Source organism: Ambystoma mexicanum, chromosome 4q (genome assembly GCF_040938575.1).
Source record: "Ambystoma mexicanum isolate Mex_15411 chromosome 4q, UKY_AmexF1_1, whole genome shotgun sequence".
NCBI classification, from domain to species: domain Eukaryota; kingdom Metazoa; phylum Chordata; class Amphibia; order Caudata; family Ambystomatidae; genus Ambystoma; species Ambystoma mexicanum.
Window position 1 is genome coordinate 1,186,330,247 of NC_090928.1, and position 26,372 is coordinate 1,186,356,618.

Consider the following 26,372-nt stretch of genomic DNA (forward strand, 5'->3'; position numbering starts at 1 on the left):
TCGCCCTCCCGCAACAGTAACATGGCTGCTTTCCGGTGTTCGTCTGGCAGGTGTTCTAGGATAGGGGCTAGTTTGTGCCACATTTCTCTATCGTATCGTGACACGATCGCTAAGGAATTGGCTGCTCTTACCGTCGTCGCACCGACCGAGAGCACCTTTTTTCCAAAGGCGTCTTGCCTCCTAGCCTCGCTTTCTGGTGGAGTTGAACATTTTCGCTGTACCCTGGCCTTCCTAGCCGCTGCCGCCGACACCACCGAGTCAGACAGCGGTTGTGATGTTAGACATTTTGGAGTGGACTCCGGAGCTTTAAACTTTTTCTCAATCCGCCCCTTTATAGCTGGCTCCGAGAACGGATGGCGCATCGTCTTGAGACCTTCCTGCCACACGTGGTCCAGAATTGGGATGGCAAATACCGATTTCCTCCTTTGACACATATGGTCAAAAAGGAAACAGTCTTTCTTCTGCTCCTCAGGAATCAAGCCGAACTCGGAACAAGCTTTTCCCATCATTGCATGGAAGGCTCCCACATCATCCGGAGGAGATGGCTGTGACTGGCTCCTCGTAGACTCTACCTCTACATCCGAATTCCATGTTGGGTCCTCGAAGGTGACAGGGAGATGTCTGACCCTGAGTCACCCAGTATAGAATCGTACTCCGACAACTCACCCTCCTCCTGCGCTCGAGGACGATCTTTTACTGCCTGAGGAGTCGATGGGTTTTTAGTCGTCGAGCGAGCCGCACAAGTTTGCTCGTCGACAGGAGGTACAGAAAAAGGTGACGACGAAGTCCCAGGTTGAGGGATCTGCGTATCCAGCCGCTGCAGGAGCTTCTGAAGAGTATTAAGCACATCCAGAGACAAAACTGCCTGGGGGTTCAATAACGTTGATGATATAGGTACCATACCCCCACTCGCACCCGTCGTCGTCGCCGACGTGGAAGGCCGTAAGCCTAAATCCGATGGCTGCAGAACCGTGCCACCTTCTCCTTCCACCGAGCAGGCCGTGTCTGGCTGCAGGAAGACCTCAGGGGGGATCGGATCATAGACCTCTGGCAGCCAAGCCATAGACTGAGTCTCCGTCGACGAAGGAATCCCAACCGCTGCTGCCTGAACGGTAATAGGCATCATCAATGACACCGAGGTCGACGAGCAAGTTGTCGTCGTCGAGCCCTTAGACTTCATCGCCGATTTCGATGCCGACTTCCCGGCTGAAGCGTCTCGACTCACGGAAGACCTGGGACGGTCCCCTGAGGAGGATTTTGACAGCGCTTGATGAGGAAGACCCAGCATGCTTCCCCTTATGCTTGTCCTCAGCGCGGTTTTCTGCTGGCCGTACCTTTTTCGATGGAGGTTCCGACTTGCTCCTGGAGGCCGTGGAGCCAACTTCCGAAGCCGGGTAGGCACCCGCTCCGTCATTAAGCCAGTCGACCAGCCTTCTTTTACGGTCCTTAAGGGTTTTTTGGGAGAAACCCTGGCATATCTCACATGTATCCGCTGTGTGGTGCGGGTGGAGACAGTAGATACAATCCATGTGGGCATCTCCTTCATAAACTTTTTTGAGGCCACATGTCGCACAAGGGCGAAATAATGCTTTTCCAGACATAATTCTCCAGAATTTGAACGTCGCCGAAGCGAAACAGAAAAAACAACCTAGTTTCCACTAGCAGTACTCACGAGGATCCCACTACTTTGAAAGACGGTTGAAATCTGAGGGAGCGCGGGGGCGGGTCCTGTATTTATATCATGACGTCCTGACGGTGCGGGCACGCATGATACAAAACAAGGTGGATAGGACGCATAAGCGTCGAAAAAGTTTTCCTACGGGAAAGGGTCTATATATAATGTACCGGGGATTCCCAGCCTGACGACGGGGATTCCCAGCCTGACGACGGGGAATATTCTAAGCATGTGAATCCATGAAAGATCCAATGCTGGAGAAATGGTGGTCACTTTATGTAATATCTACGTGCCTAATATTAATAGTGATGTTTTCTTTAATGATCTGGGATGCAGTCTGTTAGACATAGGTGGTGAGAACCTGGTGGTGAGTGGGGATTTCAACCTGGTGGTAGACCCAGATTTAGATAGAAACAGTCAAGGAGCTAGAGATGGTAGGAAAAAGGACAGAGAGGCTTTGCAATCGTTAATGGAAGACTTTGCATTATCGGATGTCTGGAGATTGGAGAACCCCACGGGGATGGAATATACTTTTCATTCCAGTGCTCAAAATATCTATTCATGTATTGACATCTTTACGTCAGGTCGTGTAACAGAGAGTGTCAGGAGCTGTGGAATAGAGGGTATAATGATTTCTGATCATGCGCCGATTAGTTTAGTTCTTTCACTGAATTATTAATCTAATAAAGCACAAATTTGGAGACTAAATATGACAATTTTGAAAGATGAAGATTTGAAGAAAATCTTGGAAGATGAGGATATAGAATACATGAGTACCAACTTGAATTGGAAGCTTTCAAGTCTGTGATGCGTGGTGTGGCTATGAAAGTGTCAGGGATTAAAACGAAGAAAAGAGATGAGGAGACGAGACCACTAAGTTTCTCAACTGTCACTCTGGAAAAAGAATTCATGAGGCTCTTTGGTAGGAAGAAGTACATGAAATTGATGAGATCAAAATATGAATTGAGTAAGATCCTTAGTGGAAAGGCTGAATTTGCCCTATTTAGATCAAAATGTTAATATTGTGAAGGCGGTGAGAAATGCGGGAGACTACTAGTCCATATGTTAAGGACTAGAGAATCTACTAGAGCAGTAGTTATTAAGAAAGATTGCGGGGTGATCAGGGATCCAACTGAGATTAATGATGTATTCAAGCAATTCTATATGAACTTGTACAGTGAAAATGGCTCTTTAGATACAGAGAGAATGGCCAAGTTTTTTGAAAGATTGGAGATGAAGCAGATGACAGAAGTAGAAAAATCGCTTCTGGACTCGGGTATATCTCTGGAGGAAGTCAAGAAAGCTGTATGGGATCTGAACATTGGGAAATGTCCTGGTCCAGATGGTTTGCCTTCAGTATTCTACCATTATATGCCAGACTGTGTCCTAAACATGATGAGAGACATGTTTAAGAACAGCAGAGTAGGAGGTTTTCTGCCACAATCTTTACGTCATGCAACAATATCCCTTCTACTCAAACCAGATCAGTCAGATTTGGATCCAGGAAGCTACAGACCTATTTATTTAATCAGCTCGGACAGTTAAGTCTTGTCTAAAATCTTGGCCACTTGGCTTGAGAAAGTCCTCCCACGTTTAATTCACCCTAACCAGCCTGGCTTCATCAAGGGAAGAACTTCATCAACCAGCATGCAGAGAGTGCTGCTGACCCTGGAATACTGTCAGAAAACAAAGTTGGAGTCAGTTGCCTTATCCCTTGATGCCGAAAAGGTTTTTGATAGGGTGAGGTGGGATTTCTTAATGTACACAATGAAATGATGAATTTTAGATTGGAATTCTTAAGCTGGGTGAGGTTATTATAAAATGGTCCAACTGCATAGATTAACACTAATGGTCACATTTCTGGGAAATTTGTGTTACAGCGTGGAACACGTCAGGGGTGTCCTTTATCTCCATTCAGTTTGTGATCTTCTTGGAACCCATGTGCGAGACAATAAGATCAGAGGTCCGAAATTGTAGGGATCCACTATAATGGGGCCGCTCAGATGCTTTGGTTATATGATTTGTTGGGGGTGCTGTAGGATTTGGCAACATCAATTGTTGAACTGATGAAGCTTATGGAGGATTTTGGTCAAATTTCAAATTATAAGATCCTAATTTTTATTATCATTTTTATAAAATCCTAATTTATTATAAGATCCTAAATCGGAGGATCTGCCATGTTCAAATTATACAAACCATGAAATAGTGAAGGGTTTTGGATTTAGGTGGTGTGCAACTAAAATGAAGTATTTAGGCATCTGGGCCACTAACGATAGTGAATATGGACATGTGTATTCAGAAAATGAAGAGTGAGATCGATTGTTGGGATTAACTTGGCCTGTCTTTAGGAGGCAAAATTAATGCCATAAAAATGGCACGGACACCAAAGCTTACTTAAGTATTGGGCAAGATCCCACTCCCAGTGAGGAAGTCTGTGTGGAAGAAATTTAACAGTATGGTCAAATCTTTTAAAAAACGGAGATTGAAACTTTGGAAACTGCAGTTCCAATCTGACAAGGGAGGTTTGAACATACCAAACTTCGAGAGATATGATCAGGCATTCACTATAAGACATATCCTACCTTTCTTATCAATGAACAACGAATGGGTCACGGCGGAAGAAAAGCGGGAAGGGCCCTTGAATGCTTGGGCTCTCCACCACCAATATGAAGCGCTGGCGGTTCAGCTCTAACAGATTTTTTAAGATCAACCTGGAAGGCTTATGAGGTCACGTCTAAATTGAATCCTGGAAAGATTGAATCTTGATAAGTTTGATTATAAAGTCTTATTTTTGAGAAGTTGGTTCTTAGCTGGGAACAAGAGAATTGGAGATTTATTTAAGGGGACAAGCTGGAAAACTTTCAGTGAACTTCAAACTGAATTCGACTTGTTAGGCTGCTAATATGGTGAATATAGAAGGTGGAGGAGAGCGGTGAACCTGCCGTCTTTAGAGAGATCACATTTGTTGACCACCATCATGAAGTTTAGCGGCAGTGATCACTTGGCTTCCAGGATGTACAACTTATTAAGTGAAATCTCAGAACCGGATCCTAAAATATTGTTGGCTTGGTCAGCAGTTCTGGTAAAGGAGATTACTACAGACAGATGGTCAAACATCTTTGGCAACATCAAAAAGATGTCCTTGAATGTTGGTGAATGAGATCGTCAAGTGAACATTCTTAATCAAGTATTTTGGACCGCAGTCCAGTTATTCATGCATGGTCTAACAGACTCAGACATTTGTTGAAGATGTAGCCTGGAGCAGGGTCCATTGGAGCACATGTTATGGGGTGTTCTAGGTTGAAAGACTTTTGGAATGGGATCTCTGGGGTGATGAACAGGGTGTTAAGAGAAGATCTGGAATATGATTTTGAATCTCTCATCCTGGGAGAAACAGACATATTTGAGGACCTGGGTTCACATCAAGTCACCTGGGCCTTGAGAGGAGCAGCTGTGGCAAAGAAACTGATTTTACGTGACTGGAAAGCAACAAACTCTTTGAATTGGCAGAGCTGGATGGAGAAAATATATAAGGTTTGCAATATTGAACGTGTAATATTCGCAATGCAAAAGAAGGTCTCACGGTTTCAAAAGATATGGGGGCGTACCTGGACTTGGATCTGGCATAGACTATTGATTTTCGCAGAAGCCGACTGCTGAAGATAAGTAATATTTTGGTTATTTTGAATTTTGATGATATTATTGCATGATCTCTTAGGTTTTGTGACTTTTAATTATCCTGGTGTATTTTGTATGTATTTTTTATGTATATTTTTTTCTTTTTTTTTCTTTTACTCCTTACGCATTGATTTTTCTGGTTCAATTCTATGATGGATTTAGTTTTATGAATGTTTTGTTACAAGGGGTGGGAGGGTTTCTTCGTAGTTGATTGTTCATGCTGTTTATTCTTGTATTTTTGTCATATGAAAATCTTTAATAAATTGGTTCCAGAAACACATAGCCAAAAAGGCCCAAACAGTCTGGCTCCAAAGCTCCACCCTTTGCAAACTGAAGTGCATCATCCTGTTGCAGCACTTCCAGGCCATAATACAGGCCTTGTAGTCTTTCACATTGATGGTGTAAATGCCCTCCTGAAGTGGTTCACGGTTGCTCACCTGGCTCTCCTAATAGTAGTGCAATATGCTGCAGCATGCCTCATTACGGGTGCATGGAACGTGATCATATTCCCCTGTCCTATGTGAACTACACTGGCTTCCTGAATAGGACAGGATACTGTTCAAGAATACATGTATCATCTACAAAGATTTTATGAGTAGCACATCAGCATACCTGGTGGCTAAGGTACACATATCTGTTGCACACGCTTCCCATGAACCATACTGACCAACCGGCTGGAACCACAATTAGCACGAAAAGACAGTAACTGCAGACAATCCTTCTCTTTTCATGCACCAACCCTCTAGAACTTAATTCCTGTATTGCCCCAGAATGCTCCCACTATTCTCCAATTCTACAAAGCACTCTGAACTTGAATTTTTCAATAGAACCTGACTAAGAACTAATCCCGATGAACAGATGACTGACACACTGACTGCAACTCACAATACAGTGCTACTGATAGAAGAAGCCAGGTTACACGCAGGCACCCATACCCTGTACAGTGCGTTGCTGCTCGCTAACTAGGTTTGTGCATTAAACAATAAAATAAATCAAGCTTCAGCTTTATCAGAGATCACACGACAGCTGCATGCCCCTCCTTAAGAAGGGTGCAATGAAGTTGTCAGAGCTTAAGGAAAGATGTTAGACATGCCATTTCAACTTGTGGGTCAAATCTATATCTGCCTGCCAATAAACTCCATGATTCTTATCTCGCTTTGCACAATTAGTTAGAAGGCCTAATTGAGCTAGAACAAGAAGCAGGTCACAGATTGAGCTAGGCGAAGAAGCAGATCCAAGTCATCCACCAATACACGATCGATACTCAATTGTACATGAGAGTAAAAAAGCGTTTACCTAGACATCATCCAGTCCGGGATGTTCACTGCTTAATTCAAACATAAGCTCTCCAAGACTAAATATGCCCTCATCATTTTGCCCGCTAAACATCAAATCGTCCAATAATGATTCAAAGATATGCACCCAGAAGGATTTGATCTGCAACTCTCGGATTCAGCAAAACTCTTCACCATCAACACCAGCCTGTCATTTCAGAAACACATATCCACAAAGGGCCAAACAGCCTGGCTCCAAATCTCTGCCATTTGCAAAACAAGAACTACCTCCCGCTGCAGGATTGCTGGACCGCAGAGCAGGCCTACTATTTGGTAGCCTCAGATGCCGAATAGCTGAGAGGAGGATAACCTTGGGGTCACTGGTGGAGGAACAGAAGGAGGATACCTACCCGAGTGGGGGTAGGTAGGGTTCCTACAGAGACCTGTTTTACCAGGTGCTTAAGATAAGAAATACTGGATACTATCCCTACAGCTCCAATTTGATAGCCTGAAGTCCTAGCAAGTCACATTCCAAACAATAGCTGGTAGATGATGTGGTCTTGACAATTCCAATGATGGTGGCGCATGGTAGAAGAAGGGTAATTTAGGAGGAAGAGGTGAACAGAGAGTTCCAGGAACAAGAACATTGACAGTTAAATATTTAACTGTAAATCCTACTTGGTCCTTTTGTGTTCTAATCTGCTTGTGATGGCCCATACGTATGCCGCCATTTCAAAAAAGACATACTGATAAGCATGTCAAAAACACATAACACTTGGTATTGTGTTTCCTTCTTGGTGACCCTTAATCTATGTAACAAATTGGTAATTACAGAGCGGGTGATGATGTAGAAACGTTTATTACAGATGGATGGAGGTTGTGTACACTTTTCAAGAGAATAAAAACTGGTGAGGAGAAAGTGGGCACTCTTCAAAATCCAACAATCGTTCACAAAAATACTTCCTTATGAAAGAAGCTGCATCTATATGTATGTACATCCATTTAAAATGTCTATTTTATTTGCTTATACATTGACCCAACACACAATCAATGCTCTTATTTGAGTCCTCTGATTCTGTCAAAACAATTTAAAGAAGAATGTGTTTATTGGTTAAATAACATGTTTAAGCTTACCTCAATATCATCCTTATATTTCAAGAGTGGAGCCTCCATTATATTTTGTAAAGAAAAGGAATCTGAGTCAACATCAAATTTATGCCCAGTTAATTCAGCTATCCGATTCCAATGCCGCGGTTTCATTGCCTTGTTTGACATCATTTCTAAGAGTGGACATGACTCACTGAAATCATCTATCCTTTTCTTCAGATCTAAAAATGCTTGCCATTCTTTAAGTCCTTTTGGGAGCTTTTTACACCTTTAAATGCAAGAAAACCCATTGTGAGCTAATACCATGACACAACTAATGTAAAGCAAATGAACTGGTAAACACATTTCTGTAACACATTTCTTTAATTTAGCGTCACATTACAATATTAACCATATGTGTTCAAAAACAGGTGAGTTTTATAAAAAATGAAAGAGTATACATTTTGGTTTTTTTGACCAATAAAAAAATGTTACTCACATTCCAAGATGGCGGCGAGTGTAGGAGGACGCATCTAATCATCTCTCCCCCTTGGGCCGCGCCACATACGCATCTAATGTAAGAAGATCAGGCAAGCCAGTGCCCGAATAGTATGAAATCAGCCGGTGTGCCGCTAGCGGACTGAACATTGAAGCACAGGACCCCGCTAAAGTGCAAAAACGACGAGGGATGTCCAGGCCTGTGGCGCGCGATCAGACCCTGTGGGGGAGTACTGCCTCATCGACCGACGACTCTGGGTGCAACGCTGGTATCCGAAGCCGGAGTGAGCGTGAGGAGGGTCCGCATGGGCGAGAAGAACAAGTTACTTACCAACTGTAACATTCTTTTGATTGGATGTTCCTCCCACGTATTCCTCAACTGAGATATATCCTTACCTTCAGCTTTGCTGCTTCGGAAATTTTTTCTTTCTCCACCAGAGGGTGCTCCACTCGAGGCAACGGCATTGATGTCCCTCGGCGGCATCCGTCGAGTGTCGACGTCATCCGTAATATAAATGCCTCGGGCACGCCCGTTGGCCTCAGTTCTGTTTTTTCGTATCAGAGCCCATGTATTATAAACAAAGGCGTGCCTCTTATTGGCCCAAGCCTTGAAAGAATTTAGAGTGTAAACCACGTAAACTGTACTGTGGGGTAGGATGGGAGGGTTGATGAGGAATACGTGGGAGGAACATCCAATGGAAAGAACGTTACAGTTGGTAAGTAACTTGTTCTTCGAATGGATTGTGTCCTCCCACGTATTCCTCATCTTAGATAGACTCCCAAAGCAGTTTTGTATTGGAGGCGGGAGTACAGATGCCTTTTAGTCATGTACCGAATGTAGTACAGATTTGGCAAATAAACCTCCTTGAGATGTAGTTGAGTCCAAAGCATAATGTTTGATGAAAGTATGCATGGATGACCATGTAGCTGCTGCACACATATCTTGCACAGGAACACCCCTCTTAAGTGCTGTTGAAGTTGCTATGCCCCTAGTTGAATGGGCTCTTAAGCCCTCAGGGGGATCTTTTCCGGCTAGACTATAACACTCTTGATAATGTTATTTTGGTTACAGCTAGTCCCAATTTACGGCCAGCGTATCCCACAAAAAGTTGATCACACTGATCTATCTTTGACAATCTTGAGATGTAAAAGCTTAGAGCCCTTCTGGGATCTAGCCTATGCCGTCTTTCCTCTTCCTTACATGTGTGAGGAGGAGGGTAGAACGCAGGTAGAATTATTTTCTGTGACAGATGAAAGTCTGAAACTATTTTTGGCAGAAAAGATGGTTTAACTCGAAGGACAACTTTATCTTTCTTAAAGATGGTGTGAGGAGGACCACTCGAAAGTGCCTGCAACTCACTTACTCTGCGGGCTGATGTCAATGCAATTAAAAGTATAGTTTTTAATGTAAGAAGCCTTAACGGACAAGAATGTAAAGGCTCAAAGGGTGCACATGTCAGAAATTTAAGCACCAAATTTAAATCCCACACAGGAACTTGAAAAGGTACTGGTGGAAAAACATTGTTTAAACCTTTTAGAAATTGTATTATTAAGGGTATCTTAAAATGAGATCTTTCTTCTGATGAGCGCTTGAAGATAGATAGCGCTGCTACATAGCCTTTTATTGTCTTAACCTGGAGCCCCAGATTAGCTAAATGTAATAGAAAAGATAATACCATTGGAATGTCACATTCGAAAGGATCCACATTCTTATCCCTGCACCAGTTACTGAATTTATTCCAACGACACCGGTACAAAGAAGGTCCCAATCCTTGTATCTCAACCTCTCAGAAGCCATGCGTGAAGGTTGAGTATGTTGACCTCTGGATGGAGAACGTGACCTCCCTCTTGCGAGAGAAGATCCTCTCTTTTTGGAAGACGTATTGGAGGGCAGATGGACATGTCGAGAAGGTCCGGGTACCACGTTCCCCTGGCCCAATCCGGGGCAATTAGGATCATGGTTTTCCTGAACTTTCTCAACCTCCTGATTACCTGAGGGATCACAGGGACTGGAGGGAACGCATATAGAAGAGGAAATTCCCACTCTACTACAAATGCGTCTCTTAGAGCTCCTCTCGGGGGAAATTCCCTTGAGCAGTACAGCTCGCACTTCCTGTTGACAATGGTCACGAACAGATCCACTTGAGGGGTTCCCCAAAGGGCGAAGATCTCCATAAGGACTTCCTGAGCTATCTCTCACTCGTGAGAGACTGTGCTCTGCCTGCTCAGAGCGTCCGCTGCTGTGTTTTGCTCTCCTGCTAGGTGAATGGCAGATAGAGAGATCCCTTCTTGTATTGCCCAGAACCAGAGCTGCATTGCCTCTCTGCACAGTGGCAGTGACCCTACTCCTCCTCTCTTGTTGAGGTAGTACATGGCCACTGTGTTGTCCGTCATGATCAGGACATTCTTTCCCCGTACAGAGGGCAGGAAGGCCTTCAGCGCTAGTCTGATTGCCCTCAACTCCAAAAGATTGATGTGTAGCTTGGACTCCGATGGAGACCAACGACCGCTGATTGTCAGATCGTTGGTGTGCGCTCCCCACCCCGTGAGTCACTACAGTGATCTCCGGCCATGGCTGCCAAAAAGATTGTCCCTTGAGGATGTGTTCTTTGCAAACCCATCATTGTAGGTCCTGAGCTACTCTGGTTGGAACTTGTAAGAGATCTGTCATTTCCCCTGAAAATTGGGACCATTGAGTCCTGAGGGCCCATTGAAGGGATCTCATCCTCAATCTGGCCTCTGGCACCAGAAAAATGCAGGATGCCATGAGGCCGAGCAACCTGAGAAAATCGAATGCCGGTAGATACTGGGCATTCTGGAATTTTGTCACCATCTGCAGAATGTGGTGAGCTCTCTCTTCAGGAGGCGAGGCTTTGCCCAAACGAATATCCAAGACTGCTCCTATAAACTGGAGCTTCTGTGATAGTATCATGTTTGACTTTTTTAAATTCAGAGAAAACCCTAGTTTGTGAAGGAAGTGGCAAGTCTTGGATAGATGATCCTGGACTTGTTCTGGAAAACCTGCCCTGATCATCCAATCGTCCAAATAGGGGTAGACATGAATCCCCCCTCTTCTGAGACTCGCTGCCACTACCACCGTCAACTTGGTGAAAACTCTTGGGGCGGAGGTCAACCCGAAAGGCAGAACTCGAAACTGATAGTGAGAGTTGCCAATCGCGAACCTCAGGTACTTTCTGTGCTTGAGATGGATTGGCACATGAAAGTAAGCATCCTGAAGGTCCAATGATACCAACCAGTCTTGAAGTTGGAGAGCCTGAAGGATCTGAGAAAGAGTGATCATCTTGAACTTGTCCTTCCTGACGAACTTGTTCAAGTTTCTCAAGTCCAAGATGGGTCTCAGTCCTCCGTCCTTCTATGGAATGAGGAAATATGGGGAATACCAACCCTTGTTCCTCTCCGCTACAGGTACATGTTCTATTGCACCTTTCTGTAGCAGGGTTAAAACTTCCTGCAAACAGGAGCGGGTTTGGATTTTTGGTAGAGTTGTATTCCAGTGGGTGATTCTGAGGTTTCTTTAGAAAAGGAAGGCAGTACTGTTTCCAGTGTCCAAACAACTGAAGTAATGCCCCGCCATTGTTTCAGATGCTCTGAGATCCTGCCTCCCACTGGGGGTCTTGTGAGTCAAAACCTCAGAGTGGTTTTGCGGCAGCTCCGCAGCGGCTGAAGGGACAGATGCTGCTGCTGGGGCAGATCTATCGCCTCTTCCGCGCCCCCGAGGAAATATTCTTTGCTCCCTTTGATTGGCCTCTCCCCTTCCTCTCCCAAATCAGGAGTAAAAACGAAAGGGACGACCCCTCCAGGAAGATGAGCCTGTGTAGGGGCGTTGCTGAGGTTGTCGTATAGCGACACTAAGTGACTTTGCCGCTGCCTTGGAGGTCTGCAGCTTCTCCAAACTTTCATCCGCCTTGCTGCCAAACAACCTCGAGCCATCAAATGGCATGTTAAGGAGTCTAGATTGAACATCTGGTGCAAAACTTGACTTCCTTATCCACGCAAATCTGCGTAGCACTGCACTAGGCGCCATGGACCTGCTGATATGTCAGCAGTGTCCAAACCTGCTTGAAGGCATTCTCCCGAAGCCTCCTTACCATCCTTAATTATGGATAGGAAACCATCACGTTCCTCTACTTCCGGGATGTGTTGACCTGCCGCTGACATGCAGTCCCACAGAGTTTAATTAAATCTAGCCAATGTACAAGATACATTGGTAGACTTCAGAGCCATGCTCCCTGATGTAAAGATCTTTTTCGACCAAGTATCTATTTTCTTGTCATCCCTATCAGGGCGAATAGTGGGCTATGCCACATTTTTTGTTGATGTGGCTGTCTGAACTACCAGACTCTCAGGAGAAGGATGTTTACTCAAATACTCTGGGTCAGAGTTACAAGGTCTGTATTTTGCCACATATTTTTTATTTACTGCTAGACTAGTTTCCGGTCTTTCCCAAGCAGCATTTACTCTCCTTTGCAGGGCAATATGAAAAGGAAGTATGAGGTCTGGTTGAGGACCTCCTGACAAAATATCTGTCATGTCATCATCCTGGTATACATGTGCATTATTACCCCCCCCCCCCCATAAACTCTGTTACTCTATTCATGAGTTTTCTGTAACCCAGATCAACATGTTCTGCTGGATCTGGTCTCTCAAAGTCATATTCAGGAGATGTGTCTATTCCACTTGCAGACTGTAAACATTCATACAAATCCTGCATTTTTGATTCAGGATTTATTAATTCCTCTGGAACATCTCTTGTCCCATATTTTACCCCTGCTGATGTAACCTCAGGTTCATCTTGTTCTTCATATTCTTCATTTTCTGATGACATTTCTCCATATACAGATGATATAGTATGGAAAAAATCATGTCTGTTTTCAGGGTGAAATATTTTTTCAGGAATATGTTTCAACCCTGGTGTCGACGTCGACAGAAGCGTCAATGGCATCGAAGTCATGGCCGTTACCTTCGATGTTGTCGATGTTTTCGAAGGCACTACAAATGGCGTCGAAGGAATCTTCGAAGCAGTCGATGTTGTCGAAGTAGTCTTCGAAACACTCAACGCTTTCGAAGAAATCTTCGAGGTCGTCGATAAAATATTCTACGTGACTTTTTTCTGTTGGGTCGTCGACCCTTTATACTCGACAGCCTTTGACAGAGGCTTCGAAGATGTTTTCGTCGAAGTCTATAATGACTTATCGACGTCGAAAGTCTTTTTCGTAGAGTCTGTCTTTTTAGGTGTCTGGGAAGAGTCCCTAGAAGACACCCTCGACAATTTATTTTCGGACTTCTTAGTTTTAGACCTTCCTCTGTCACTTTTGTGACTAGAGGCATGACCTTCAACAGACATTTGTGAGGGGGTCTGGGCCGCGTTCTCAAAAATTTTCATCATGGACTCTCTAAATGCTTCCCACTTTTTAGGGGAGTCGTGTTTAGTTGGACAAGTAATAACTTCCTCCGAAGTCGAGGAAGAAGAATAAGAGGGAGATCGGTATTGTCTCTTTTTCGCCTTTTTGGACGATGAAGAAGGACTTCCTTGATCTACTCCTCGATCGTGATTTTTTATGGTGTTTTGCCGAAGACTCAGCCGAGTCTTTCTTCCCTCTCGAAGAAAACTTTGAGGATTCCTCCCTCACCGCCAGTTTACCTCGTCTTTCTTTCAAGGCCTTGTGGGTCATGGATTGGCACGAACCGCAGTCATCGATCCGATGTTCGGACCCGAGACACCAGAGGCAGTTACGGTGAGGGTCGGTCAGCAACATTTTTCTGCCGCACCTTAGACACTTCTTAAACCCCGTTTTCGGAGTAGATGGGTTCGAGGAAGACGATATAATCGCTTAAGACTGAAGCGCTGTTTTATTTCGATCCGAAGCGAAGCTAATGGAAAAACGGAACTGAGGCCAACGGGCGAGCTTGAGGCATTTATACTACGGATGATATCGACACTCAACGGATGCCGCCGAGGGACATCGACGCCGTCGCCTTGAATGGAGCGCCCTCTGGTGGAGAGAGAAAACATTTCCGAAGCAGCAAAGCTGAAGGTAAGGATATATCTAAGATGAGGAATACGTGGGAGGACACAATCCATTCGAAGAGGCTCTGTGGGGGAGCTCCAGCGGGTGTGTATAGGATGCACCTCCAAGCCATGACTGGGGGCGTAGGTGCCCGGACTGCACGACGGATACGGCCTGTAAGGTGAGCCCCGGTGTTTGGAAGGGGCAGGACTGCCGCTGCCGCTGGAGTGCTGGACTGGGAGTCACCCCCCGATTCCAGGTCGGCTCCCTCTCCCGGTCGTGCGACCCAGACTTCGCAAAGCGGCCGACGAGCTTGGTGGCCCTGCTCCCACCGCTCCCCCACCGCTCCCCCATGTGCGCCCCACCTGGCGGAGAAACGAACAGCAGAGTTCACCCGCAGCTTACACTCTGCCACCGCTGAAGCCCGCGATCTGGGAGGACACTGGAGCTGCTCTTTCAGGCTGGACAGGCATCGGCTCCCATGCAGGATCGGTGGATAGAGCCATGAAAGGACAGCAGAGTTCTCGTGGCGGTTGGCCCCGGGAATGGACGTACCCTTAGAGAAGCGAGCCTGCGCCGACGCGGTCCTCTCCCCCATCAGCAGTCAGCTACGGGCTTCATCTAATGTGAGTAAGCAACAGCCGCCCCCTACGAGGAAGAGCTACACGGAGAGGACCGACCCGCAGGCGGCAACGTCATATTAACCTTCAAGGCCCCCAGTGAGAGCGGACGCACACTATTACGAACATTTCCTCAACAACCCGCTACATACCCAGCACATCAGGGGGAGGCTACACCGTCCACATTTCGGTAACAAACATTCTCGGAGGGAGTGGGGGAGTCCCGGGTCTACGGTGTGGCGATTGGTGGTGGCAAAACAGGACATTCACCATAAGAGAACGCCGAGGAACACCAGGTTGTGGCGACTTCTCTAGGTGCCAGCGCAATGTACCCCGGAGAGAGACAGCAACCCACACAGTGAGCACCCACGGTGGACCCCCCAGGGGAAGAGCGGCCCCCAAAGTGATCTGTCTGAACCATAGCTGGGACTCTTCCTCTTGCACCCCGCACATCTTAATCTTATCAAGCATAATAGGGGACATTAATATCCAAATCGAAGTGCACTCCTCTCAACAGAGAAAACGAGGCAGAAATATAAAGCAGCTCTGGGGTGTGCGGGGGGACCCTGCCTTCAGCGTGGAAGAATTCCCCCCACGCAACCACAACTCATCTCAAAAGAGCATGGAGGGGGGAGGGATGAACAAAGAAGAAATGCAGACCCGCTTCAAAGAACTCCAAGCGCATTTAATAGGTTCTGTGCAGGAGCAATTCCAGATCCTGAGGAACGAAATGAAAGAGACTATCCGGGAAATGAAGCAGAATGTAGCCAAATTGAAGGAAATAACGGATACAGTGGAGAGAAAAACTTCAGCAGGTTGAGGAAGAGGCTGGAAAAACAGAGGAACTCTTGACAAGATAGCCCAAACGACCATGTATCTGGAACAGCAGTGCGAGGACTTGGAAAACAGATTGAGGCGCTCGAACATCCGAATTAAAAATATACCGGAGTCGATAGAGGATGCGGACCTCAAGGCGACAGTGACGCAACTATTTAAGGAGGTTCTGGCGGAGGAGGAAGAACCAAAGGTGGGAATAGCTAGACTCCACAGGGTGGGCCCGAGCAGAGTGACCGAACCGGGAATGAGATCCCTGGATGAGATTGTAGCAGTAACCTCTTACACACAGAAGGAGCAAATACTTCGGAGGGCCAGGCAGGCCCCCCCGTTGAGGCTGAATGGCCAGGAAGTGCAGTTCTACCAGGATCTGGCTCAGTCTACTCTTCTAAAATGACAGAGGATGGACCCAGTGGTCCGCCATTTGTCATCAGCCCAGGTAAAACATAAGTGGACATTCTCGTTCGGCCTCCTGTTCACCTCGGAGGGGACCCAACATAGGATCACTACCTGTGAAGAAGGCAAAAGGATTTTGGGAATGTCGAGTGGGGAGGAGGCTGATCAACTTAAGTCCTAGAGGAAGATCTGGGGCCCGAACCAGCAGGATGTGGTACACCAAACTCCCCCCGAATAAGAAAAAAATATGTTGGCCACATCTCAAATGGCAACCGGAGGGAGATGAAAAGAGAGATTTGCCCGATCAGTCATTAGCAGGCCGGGGTGAGGCCCAGAAAGCCATAAATGGAATCTATAGTGGGGTTTCGGACTCCCCACGACGAGTTAAAGAGGGGAAATATGGACTGGGAGCACTGGACACTTCGTACCAGGGCAAGTAGTAACCCAGTTCCGACCTTGTGGGTTCAAAGGGGGTCAACGGGGGGAGGGTATGCACGAATGGACCTGCGGGACGGCAAACAAGCAGGACGAAGGGTACACCAGAAAGGAGCAGGGAGACCTCAAGGAGTTTCATCGTCAATCCAGCCATGGACAGTGCGAAAATGGCTCTGGTGACAGTCCTCTCGCAGAATCTTAGGGGTATGAACCCTCCCATGAAAAGGGCTAAACTGGAAAGGCAAGCTTGGAAGCGAAGGGTGGATATCTTAATGTACCAAGAGACGCATCTTAAAAGAAGGGAGCGAACCCGAATCAAGATAAAAGGGGGAAAACATGTTTTTCAGTCAAATGCGGAGGGAAAACGGGCCGGGGTCATGGTGACAGTGATGGACACTTTGAAAGCTCAGATCCATGAACATAAAGCCGACAAGGAGGGGAGATATGTGTTCCTGAATATCACACTGGAAGGGAGGCGGATCACCCTTGCATCCATCTATGCTCCGAACGTGGGACAGGAATCCTTTCTACAAGGCATGCTAAGTCCGCTAGAAGAGTTTATGACAGGAGAGATTATATAATAGGTGGCGACCTTAATCTAGCATGGAACCCCATCCTTGACAGAAGCACCCAATCCAATAATGACTCAAAAGCACTCTTCAAAGCATTGAGGAAGGTGTTCGAAGCCCTCTCCTTGCATGACACATGGCGAGCTAAGAACAGGGAAAGACAGGACTTCACACACTATTCCCATGTATACTCTTCGCTATCGAGAATAGACTACACATGGGCATCTACCAACCTGATAGGGAAAGTTAAGGAGGTGGAAGTAGGCCCTATTTCCCTCTCAGATCATTCTCCAATTATGGCGGTCCTGGCACACAAGAACAAGCACGACCGTGTGTGGTCCTGGCGATTCCCGGTCGAACTGCTGCAGGACACCACAATGGTCGAGGAAATTTAAGAGAAAATTGACAAGTACTTTACCGAAAATGACACAGGAGAGACCCCACGGGAAATGGTGTGGGATGCTTTCAAAGCGGTCCTGAGGGTCGAATTAATCACACTGAAAACAAGGAGAGATAAACAAATGGCACTGTGGGAACGAGATTTATATATGCGACTACGGGAAGCGCAGAAGGAGGCAGTGGCCAACGCCAGTAGGGTAAAGAAACAGGCAGTACAGCACATTCAGGGTCACCGAGAGCTGTTACAAACCTGGAAAGTTGAAAAATCGTTTCTGAGGACGAAACAAAGGGGATAAATTATTGGCCAGGCAGCTCAGGGAGACGACAAGAGAGAGGAAAATGTTGGCGCTGATGGATCCTGATGGTAATTGAAAAACCACTGATGATGAAATGAGCAAGATCATGAGAACGTTTTTCCAAGACCTGTACCGCACTGGCAACCCAAATGAGGGCGAACAGAAGGCATTTCTCCGGGGTGTAACTTTGCCTCTATTGTCGGAGGAAGCCCGAGTGGTACTAGAACAAGATATTGAACCAAAGGAAGTACTACAGGCCATCACGCAATTCCCTAAGAACAAAGCTCTGGGCCCGGATGGGTACACTGAGGCATTTTATAAGAAGTTCCGAATGTCTCTGGTTCCCAGACTCACAGCGCTCTTCAACACCTTCAAATCCCGAGGGACCACCACTCCCTCCATGAACGAGGCAAAAGTAGTGCTCTTCCCTAAACCAGGCAAGGATCCCACCCTCTCAGGATCATACAGACCAATCGCATTGATCAATGTGGATGCAAAACTTTTCACTAAAGTTCTTGCCAACAGACTGATGGTGCATCTCGCCTCCTTAGTGGACACGGATCAGTCGGGTTTCATCCCTGCAATACAAACTGCAGATAATACAAGGAGGGTATGCCACATAATAGAAAAGGCAGAGCGCACAAACAATAGGGCGATATTAGTAGCGCTAGACGCCGAGAAAGCGTTCGACCAAGTCGAATGGTTGCAACTCTTCCACACGACGGAACACATGGGGTTTGGGGAATCCTACATAAAGATGATAAAGTCTAATTATAACACCCCCACCTTAAGGATCTCAGTTAATGGCTTCCTTTCTCAAGCGGTGGCCCAGGCGAGAGAAACAAAGCAGGCATGCCCACTTTCCCCCCTTTTATATGCCCTGTTCCTGGAGCCCCTCTTGGTGACGATATGGCAACAGCAGCAAATTAAAGGGGGTTGAATGGGGGAGCTGGAACACAAAGTAATGGCCTTCGCCGATGACATGCTGCTAGCCTTGACTGACCCTACCACATCTTTACCCGCACTTGTATGTGAATTGGAGGCCTTTGGAACCATATCCGGCCTCAAGATAAACAAAACCAAGTCGGAGATATTAAATTTGACAGCCGATCCAAACGCAATTTCAAACCTGGCTCAGAAACATGGGATTAAACTTGTACAGAGCAGTATAACCTACCTCGGAATCAGAATCACCCCCACAATAGAGCGACTATACTCAGGGAATTTTCCTCATCTATTGACTCAAGTGCAAAAACATTTATCAAGATGGTCTCCCCTCTCCACCTCCTGGTGGGGACGTATGTCAGCGGTCAAAATGATGATACTCCCGAAGGTACTCTACTACTTTCAGGCTCTCCCCATAGGGCTCCCTAAGTCATTCTTTAGGTCATTGAACAGGATGACATCCGCATATGTTTGGCAGCACAAGAAACCAAGGGTGGCAATGGCTACGATGACGGCGCAAAGGAGCGAAGGAGGAATGGCTTTTCCTCATTTCAAAAGATACTATGAAGCAGCTCAGCTGCAGGTGATCAAGGAGTGGTTTGCAGATTCTCCACAGCCCAAATGGACAACCCGGGATATAGCAGTGGCCGGTGCCCCGCTTTCAAACCTTCTATGGTCTCACAAAAACATAGACATGTAAACAGCAAAATAAGTGAGATCATGAGGGTACCCCTCATCACCTGGGATTCCGCGGTCAAAAGAGGGAACCTGACAACACACCCATCTCCCTTCACATCATTGGTTGGTAATCCCAATTTCCCACCGTGGAGGGGCTCAAATGCATACACAATATGGAAACAGGCAAGTTGCACTAAAATCTGTGACATGTATAAAGCTCAGTCATTAAGATAATTTGGAGAATGTGCCCAGGAACTAGGGATACCAAGGACGGAGAGCTATCAATACACTCAGTTAATCCATTGGCTGTCCTCCCCAATCAATAGGGAGGCAGGAACAAGGGATTTTACGAAGTTTGAAACATTCATGACAACAAATCCAGGTACGCACAAACTGATCTTAAACTTGTATGCGCACTTGAACTCACAGGGGGAGGAGGTAAGATGGAGATACACGAGGAGATGGGAGGGGACTCTGGAGGACACAATATTGCGGCCATATTGGGAGGAGGTATGGGGAAATGTTTCCAGATTGACAAGATCCATTCATCTGAGGGAAATGTGACATTCATCTGAGGCAATGGCACCTGACGCCAGAGAGGCTGCCAATAATGTACCCCAATACAGATGGACAATGCTGGCGAGGGTGTCGGCAACAAGGGGACTGGCGACATATCTGGAGGTCATGTCCGATCATAGTAGACTTCTGGGATGAAGTTAAGGCTCAGGCGGGGAAAATGGTACCAGGGATCAAAAATCTAGGGGAAGCGGTGTGGTTGGACCCAAAACAAAGAGCTTATACCAAAAGTCAGAGGAAAGAGATAATGGTCCTGGTGATAGCAGCATGGTTGACGATAGCTCAATGCTGGAAGCAGCCCTCGCCCCAATACCGCTTCAATGGCTCAGGAGGGTATGGTACTTTGGTACAATTGAATGGATGACCTACAACATACAGTGCTCCCCTGAAAACCTTCAACGCAACTGATGTCTGCTCCTTCATTATCTGCCGAGTGACTATATGCCACAGTGGTATCCCGACATAATTCATATTCTAAATATGTTTCAATTGTCAGAACTGTTCTAGCAACTATGACTGAATTTCCTGTTATTGTCGTCTCAGGTTCCATTAATGTATGGGGGCGTGGGGTGTGGGAGGGCAAGTTCTAAGGTTGAAGTTGGTTAAATGTTAAAATCAATAAAAAGTTTGTAAAAAAAAAAATGTTACGGCATGACTACTGTACTTTTGTCCGTAGTCTCTTCTATTGCATACTGTATGGGCATCCCTGAATGGGTACGGGACTGGAATCTTTTGCACTACAAAATATGCACTTCTCCTTTAAACTATAATGTGGGCGTACGTAGGTGTAGCAGCAGGCATGCCTGCTCATGCTAGCCCCACCCTTTGGCGCTACACCTCAGTTCCTCCTTATACGTGCGCTGGGAATGACAGTCCTAACTACACTTATTTGTATCAGGGAGATGGTGGTGGGAAATATGGAGGAAAGGGGACTATGGACTAGGCGTACAGTAGTCACTACAGTAACTTCTTCTTACTTCTATATCCTATGCCCTATGCTCAATACTGAATGGGCGATTCCAACGCATCAGATACTCTAGCTACCCAGCCCTAAGCAAATTCATTTTTGAGAACTCCCTGGCCAACACTGCTTGATCTGAAATCCAGAGAATAATGGCGACAGAAATCCAACGGTGCAACCCATGTGGCTGCTTTGCTGATAACCTCCCATGAGACGTTGCGCTGAAAAGCTACTGAAGTCGTTTTTTGCTCTCAGTAAATGTGCATGAATGCCTTTCAGTGGAGTTTTTCCATTCACTTTATATGCTTCTGATATAAAGGTAGAAACATATATCAGGGTCCCTGTAAACAACAAAGACAAGGGAACACATGTACATAAACAAAACATCTTTGTAATAAAGGCCATAAGGCTAAAACACGTGATTTATGAACACAGTTAGCACCCTAATTCATCTATTTTGAGGACTCTGTCCTTCAAACCTCAGTACTTAGATTTCACCCTTCTCACAACCATGGTCTATGAAATATTTTATTTTTCCACAACATATAAAATATACTGACTACAAAATGACTGTACATACAAATCAATTTAGCATACATTTAAATAAAGACATGTTAGTCCACATACCAATGTCAATTATACAAACATTATTAGAAATGTTTCTGACCAATATAGAGAGTGCTTTTGTGCAATTCATAACTAAAGTGCCATTAGTGCACATAAAGTGCAATGTACATAGTAAAGTTCATGGCTAGTAGGGAAGTGCAATTGCAGCGATGGCACACCCACCTAGCCTGGAGTAAAATACTCTCATATACAGACCAAACTTAAATAAAGGTAGCCACCTCTAACACTAGAGGCGTTGGGTGCTTAACTGCCTGGCAAAGTTACAAGAAAAGCCTTGGAAGACCTGAACTCTTGACCTGTTTAAGTAGATTTGTAATGCTCTTCTTACATCTATACACTGGAAGGGTTTGTCAGCCAGTGATCTTGGATGATGAAAGAATGTTGGTTGAATTATTTCTTGATTCATATTATATGAAACAACTCTGATACAACCTTTGATAAAAAAGGACGGATGAGTGTGTAAGTCTACCGTATTTCTGTGCAGTGTTGTATAGGGTTCTGATGCCGACAGTGCTTGAATTTCATTAATTCTTCTTGCCGACGTTAATGCCACCAACAAGACTGTCTTTAACGTGACAATCTTGATATCTACTGAGGCCATTGGCTCAAATGGTTTATGTGCTAAGAGTTGCTAACACTACGCTCGGGTCCCATATAGGACAAGGTCTTCTGACCAGTGGAAATAATCTTGACAATCTCTTTTGACTACAGGATTTACAGAGGAAAATATTCTCTGCAGCAAATTTCTGTATACCTCTTCAGTTGCTAGGTACGTTCTGCAGGTATCTACCTGCACACCTGAACAGGCTTATTAAGTAGAAAAAGACAAAACATTGCCCAGAGTGCAATCCAAATGACCCATTTCTTTCTGTTGTAACCTGTGACAACATCTTGTCCACTTCCTGTTATAGTGAGCTCTAGTGGAAGTCTTTATAGCTCTTTGAATTATGTCCAGATTACCCTGTGAAAGTTTAAGGTGGCACAACGTAAATTTTTTCAGGCACCAAGCAGCTACCGATATTGCTTACAGATTTGGGTGGAGCACTAAGACCCCTTGTTGAGCTACCATTGTCTTGGACATATCCAGCTTCAGCGGGCCTTAGTATGTCATCCAAATTAGATCAGAAAACCACGCTCAAGAGGGCCATAGACAGGCTATTGGTATCAACTTGAAATTCTTGGATGTTCTCCCATGAAGCAAATTTGTTGCATTTGGCATTGATGATCATTGCAAACAGATATATCTTCAGAGAAACTCAAAACTTGAATAACACTTGTTGGGAAGGAAATGAACCTATCCCAAGGTCCCTCTCTCCACCCCAGGCGCTTTAGGGTTAAGCAAATCCCATGAAAAGATATGTAATGTGCCGGGGGGATAAAGGGGTGCTAAGAGACCCTGCACGAACATAATATTACACAAATTGTAGATGTGTAGACTTAGTGCACAGATGTAAACAGGCGCCATTTTGTAGTTATGGCAGAAACATTGGGCCTGCACGGTAGCGCGATAGACACAGGCCACAAACCTGATGAACAAATCTAAACAGACCCAAGCGTTGATGAGAGAGAGACACAAGCTGTTCATTTCGACAGCAACCCTCCTATGTTCTACAATTGTTGCCAATATGTTTTATCCCAAGAAAGAATGTATCCTGCAAGGCCATAAGACATTGCTAGATGTCTCGCTGTATGTGTTATCACAACCAGGCCAGACTAATCCTCTGACCCCCACCCAGCCAACTACAAGTTATAGCCCTACAACTGTCCGAGTCCCAAGACCCCTGAATTCCAAGATAGCAGCTGACCCCATGCCACCGACCATAAACCAGACAACCATAAAAGATCTAAAAGAATGGTCAACCTATGTGTACTTTAGAATGGCATGATTTGTAATGCGAGGTGTAGGGAGGGATACATTATAGTTCAAAAGCGAGGGTGGAAGCCTTGGCGGCCCGGCGACCTTGAGCCTCCCCCTGTACCAGCCTATGATCATGCCAGGTGCCCTGCGTAGCAAAGAGTAGCACTGTTAGAATACTACACTTAATTGTCTTGTTGACTTTAGTTCCCTGGAGACGATGAGCCCAGCTGACCCCACGTGATGGAAGAAGGATGGACAGGGGTGAGGCCAATGGCCTGGCATCCCCTATGGAGAATGCTGACCATGCATAGGGTTGCACCAAACAGCAGCGCATGCTTTGACTGTATACCAATAACACTGTGTCCCTTTTTAAGCTCTTGCTTGCACCTTTTTTGCTCAGAATGTTTCTGGGCAGCAGAGTTCTTTGCTGGCTCACCTATATTTTGTATAATTAAAACTTGTTATCCTGGCAAGAATTTCTTGGCCTTTTTTCCCCAAGTGAGTTGTATTTTTGCTGGTGTGAGCATTTAGGTGCATGCCTTCACTCTTAATCAATCCCTGGAGAGACCTCTCCTTTGCACAAACTCTCACTGAGTCTGCAGAGTCTGTCCACTTCTGTATTGTTCTGTCCCGGTACATGAACTGCTCAAAGCCATGAACCCTGTTCTATTGCCCATTCCCAGATCTGGAGGGCTAACAAGTACAAGATTTGGAACAAGTCCCCCCATGTTTGTTGAGATAGAACATTGATGTTGTACGGTCTGTTAAAACCAGTACTGCAGTCTACTGAAGCAAGAGGAGGAATGATCTCAAAAGTAAGAAATATGGCCTTGAATTTGTGGAAGTTTATATGCCTCTCTCTGTTGATGGTGGACCAAAGACCGTGAGTTGTACGTACACCCAATATAGACCCCCAGCCTTCTAGTGATGAGTATGCAGTCACTACTATGGTGTGAGGGATCGGATGTGATGAACTAGCACTCATTAGATTGTTCCCCGACCTCCACCAGAGAACATCTTCTTTCCGTGACATTGGGATTGGCATTTTGTCTGATTGAAAACCTGTGTCCTGATCCCATGAAGCTACTATATGAAGCTGTATTCTTCCCTTTAATCTTGCTAGAGGTACCATGACAATATAAGTAGCCACTATGCCCAGCAGATGATGATCCCACCACACTGACGTTTAGGTTCTAAATAAAAAAGTGTTACTGCCTCTAAAATATCCTTCCGCCTCTCTGACGTCAGGAATATTCTGGCTTGATATGATATGATATGATAAGTCATTTATAACGCGCCTGTACACAAGTGTTGCTAGACGTGACAAAACAAAAGAGGGAAGACAGAGGGAGGACAAAACAAACAATCTTACTAGGCTTTGTGTCATTCAAATCATGCAAGTACGATAATTCAAGGTGCGGGGGGTCCGGCTCAGGTTTAAGACGAGCAGGGAGGCCATTCCAGTGGGAGGCACCTTCAGAGAAGAGAGATCTACCCCACTCTCTGCCTGGAGAAGCATCTGACCCTCAGAGAGTTAGAGGTGGCTGAGCGAAGGGCTCAAGAAGGAAGGTGTTTTGGAAGAGAGAGTTGGAAGTGATGCTGGCCCCGGCCCCAGAAGGACTTGTGGACGATGCAGAGGGTCTTGAACTTGATCCTTGCATCCTCTGGGAGCCAGTGGAGAGATTTCAGGGATGGAGAGATAGGGCCCCTGGGCTTGTTGCTAAGGACAAGTCTTGCAGTCCTGTTCTGGATTAGTTGCAGGCGGAGAGTAGATGAAAGCAGATTGCGAAAGAGGATGTTGCAGTAGTCGAGCCTAGAGAGAACCACATGCTCTGGGGACAGTGAGCTTCTGGGGGCAAAGTGAGAAAAGGAAGAATACCTTCGAGGAGGTGAAGCTGATAGTGGGCCTTCCTGGCAAGGTCACTGATGTGAGGAGAGAATGAGAGAGTGGAGTCTAAGATGACACCAAGGTTTTTTGCCTCACACGAAGGCGGAGGAATAGGGCCCAAGTAGGGTGACCAGAGTGAGAGAGGGAAAGCGGGAGCAGGGGTCCGAATGAGAAGGATCTATGTATTACTTGCAGTAAGGCAGAGATCGTTGGAGGCGCACAAATCCTGAATCGCTGATAGACAGTCAGGAATGAGCAAGAGACGAGAGGAGGCTGAGGGGAGCCTGAAAGAGAATGTCATCCGTGTAACACTAAAAGTTAGAGAAGGTAGAAATAAGGTGTGCCAAAGGGGAAGCATAGACATTGAAAAGCCAGGGGTAGAGGCTAGAGGTGGTGGAGAGATGGTACCCAAGTTGGACCTCAGAAGGTCAGTCCAGAAAGAAGGAGGAAAACCACTCCAGGGCCTGATCCGTGATGCTCAGGTTCTCATTGAGTCGATTGATCAGGATGGCATGATTGACCATGTCAAAAGCAGAGGAAAAGTTGAGGAGGATGTGGACAGAAGGACAGCTGGAATCTAGATCAGTGAGCAGATCTTCACGGGTGTTCAGGAGAGCAGTTTCCGTGTCTCTGGCTGCTCTGAAGCCAGACTGATGGTCATGGAGACAACCAACCGATTCAGTGTGGAGAGTAAATTGGGAGATCGCTAGCTTTTCCAGGAGTTTGCCCAGGAAAGGAGTGATAGAGATCAGGCTTGAATTGCGTTCCACTGAAAACCTATGAAGGTGATCTTTTTGAGTTGGGATGACTTCTGACTTTTTCGTGCTGACCGAAAACCCCAAGTTGAACAAAATGCCCATTAGAGCCTGGCAAGTTTGTAATACTTTCTCTGGTTGCTCCACTCTGATCAGCCAGTTGTTAGACATGCAGAGCCATGTTTATCAATAAGCTGGTAATTGCATTCACTATTCACTATTTTTGTTGATTTACCAAAACATTATTACACACGATTTGGTAGGATTAATAACCAAGTCGTTTCTATTGGCATAT

At 45.8% G+C, this 26,372-nt stretch overlaps 1 protein-coding gene across 1 annotated transcript in view; it reads right to left on the bottom strand.

Annotated features, from left to right (window-relative positions):
- Window positions 1–26,372, bottom strand: part of DNAH8 (dynein axonemal heavy chain 8) — an 8,835,797-nt gene that overhangs the window by 4,363,270 nt on the left and 4,446,155 nt on the right. Inside the window, exon 35 of the mRNA XM_069608756.1 lies at window positions 7,762–8,002. Within this exon, the coding sequence (XP_069464857.1) occupies window positions 7,762–8,002 (241 nt within the window). The remainder of the gene's footprint in view (window positions 1–7,761; window positions 8,003–26,372) is intronic.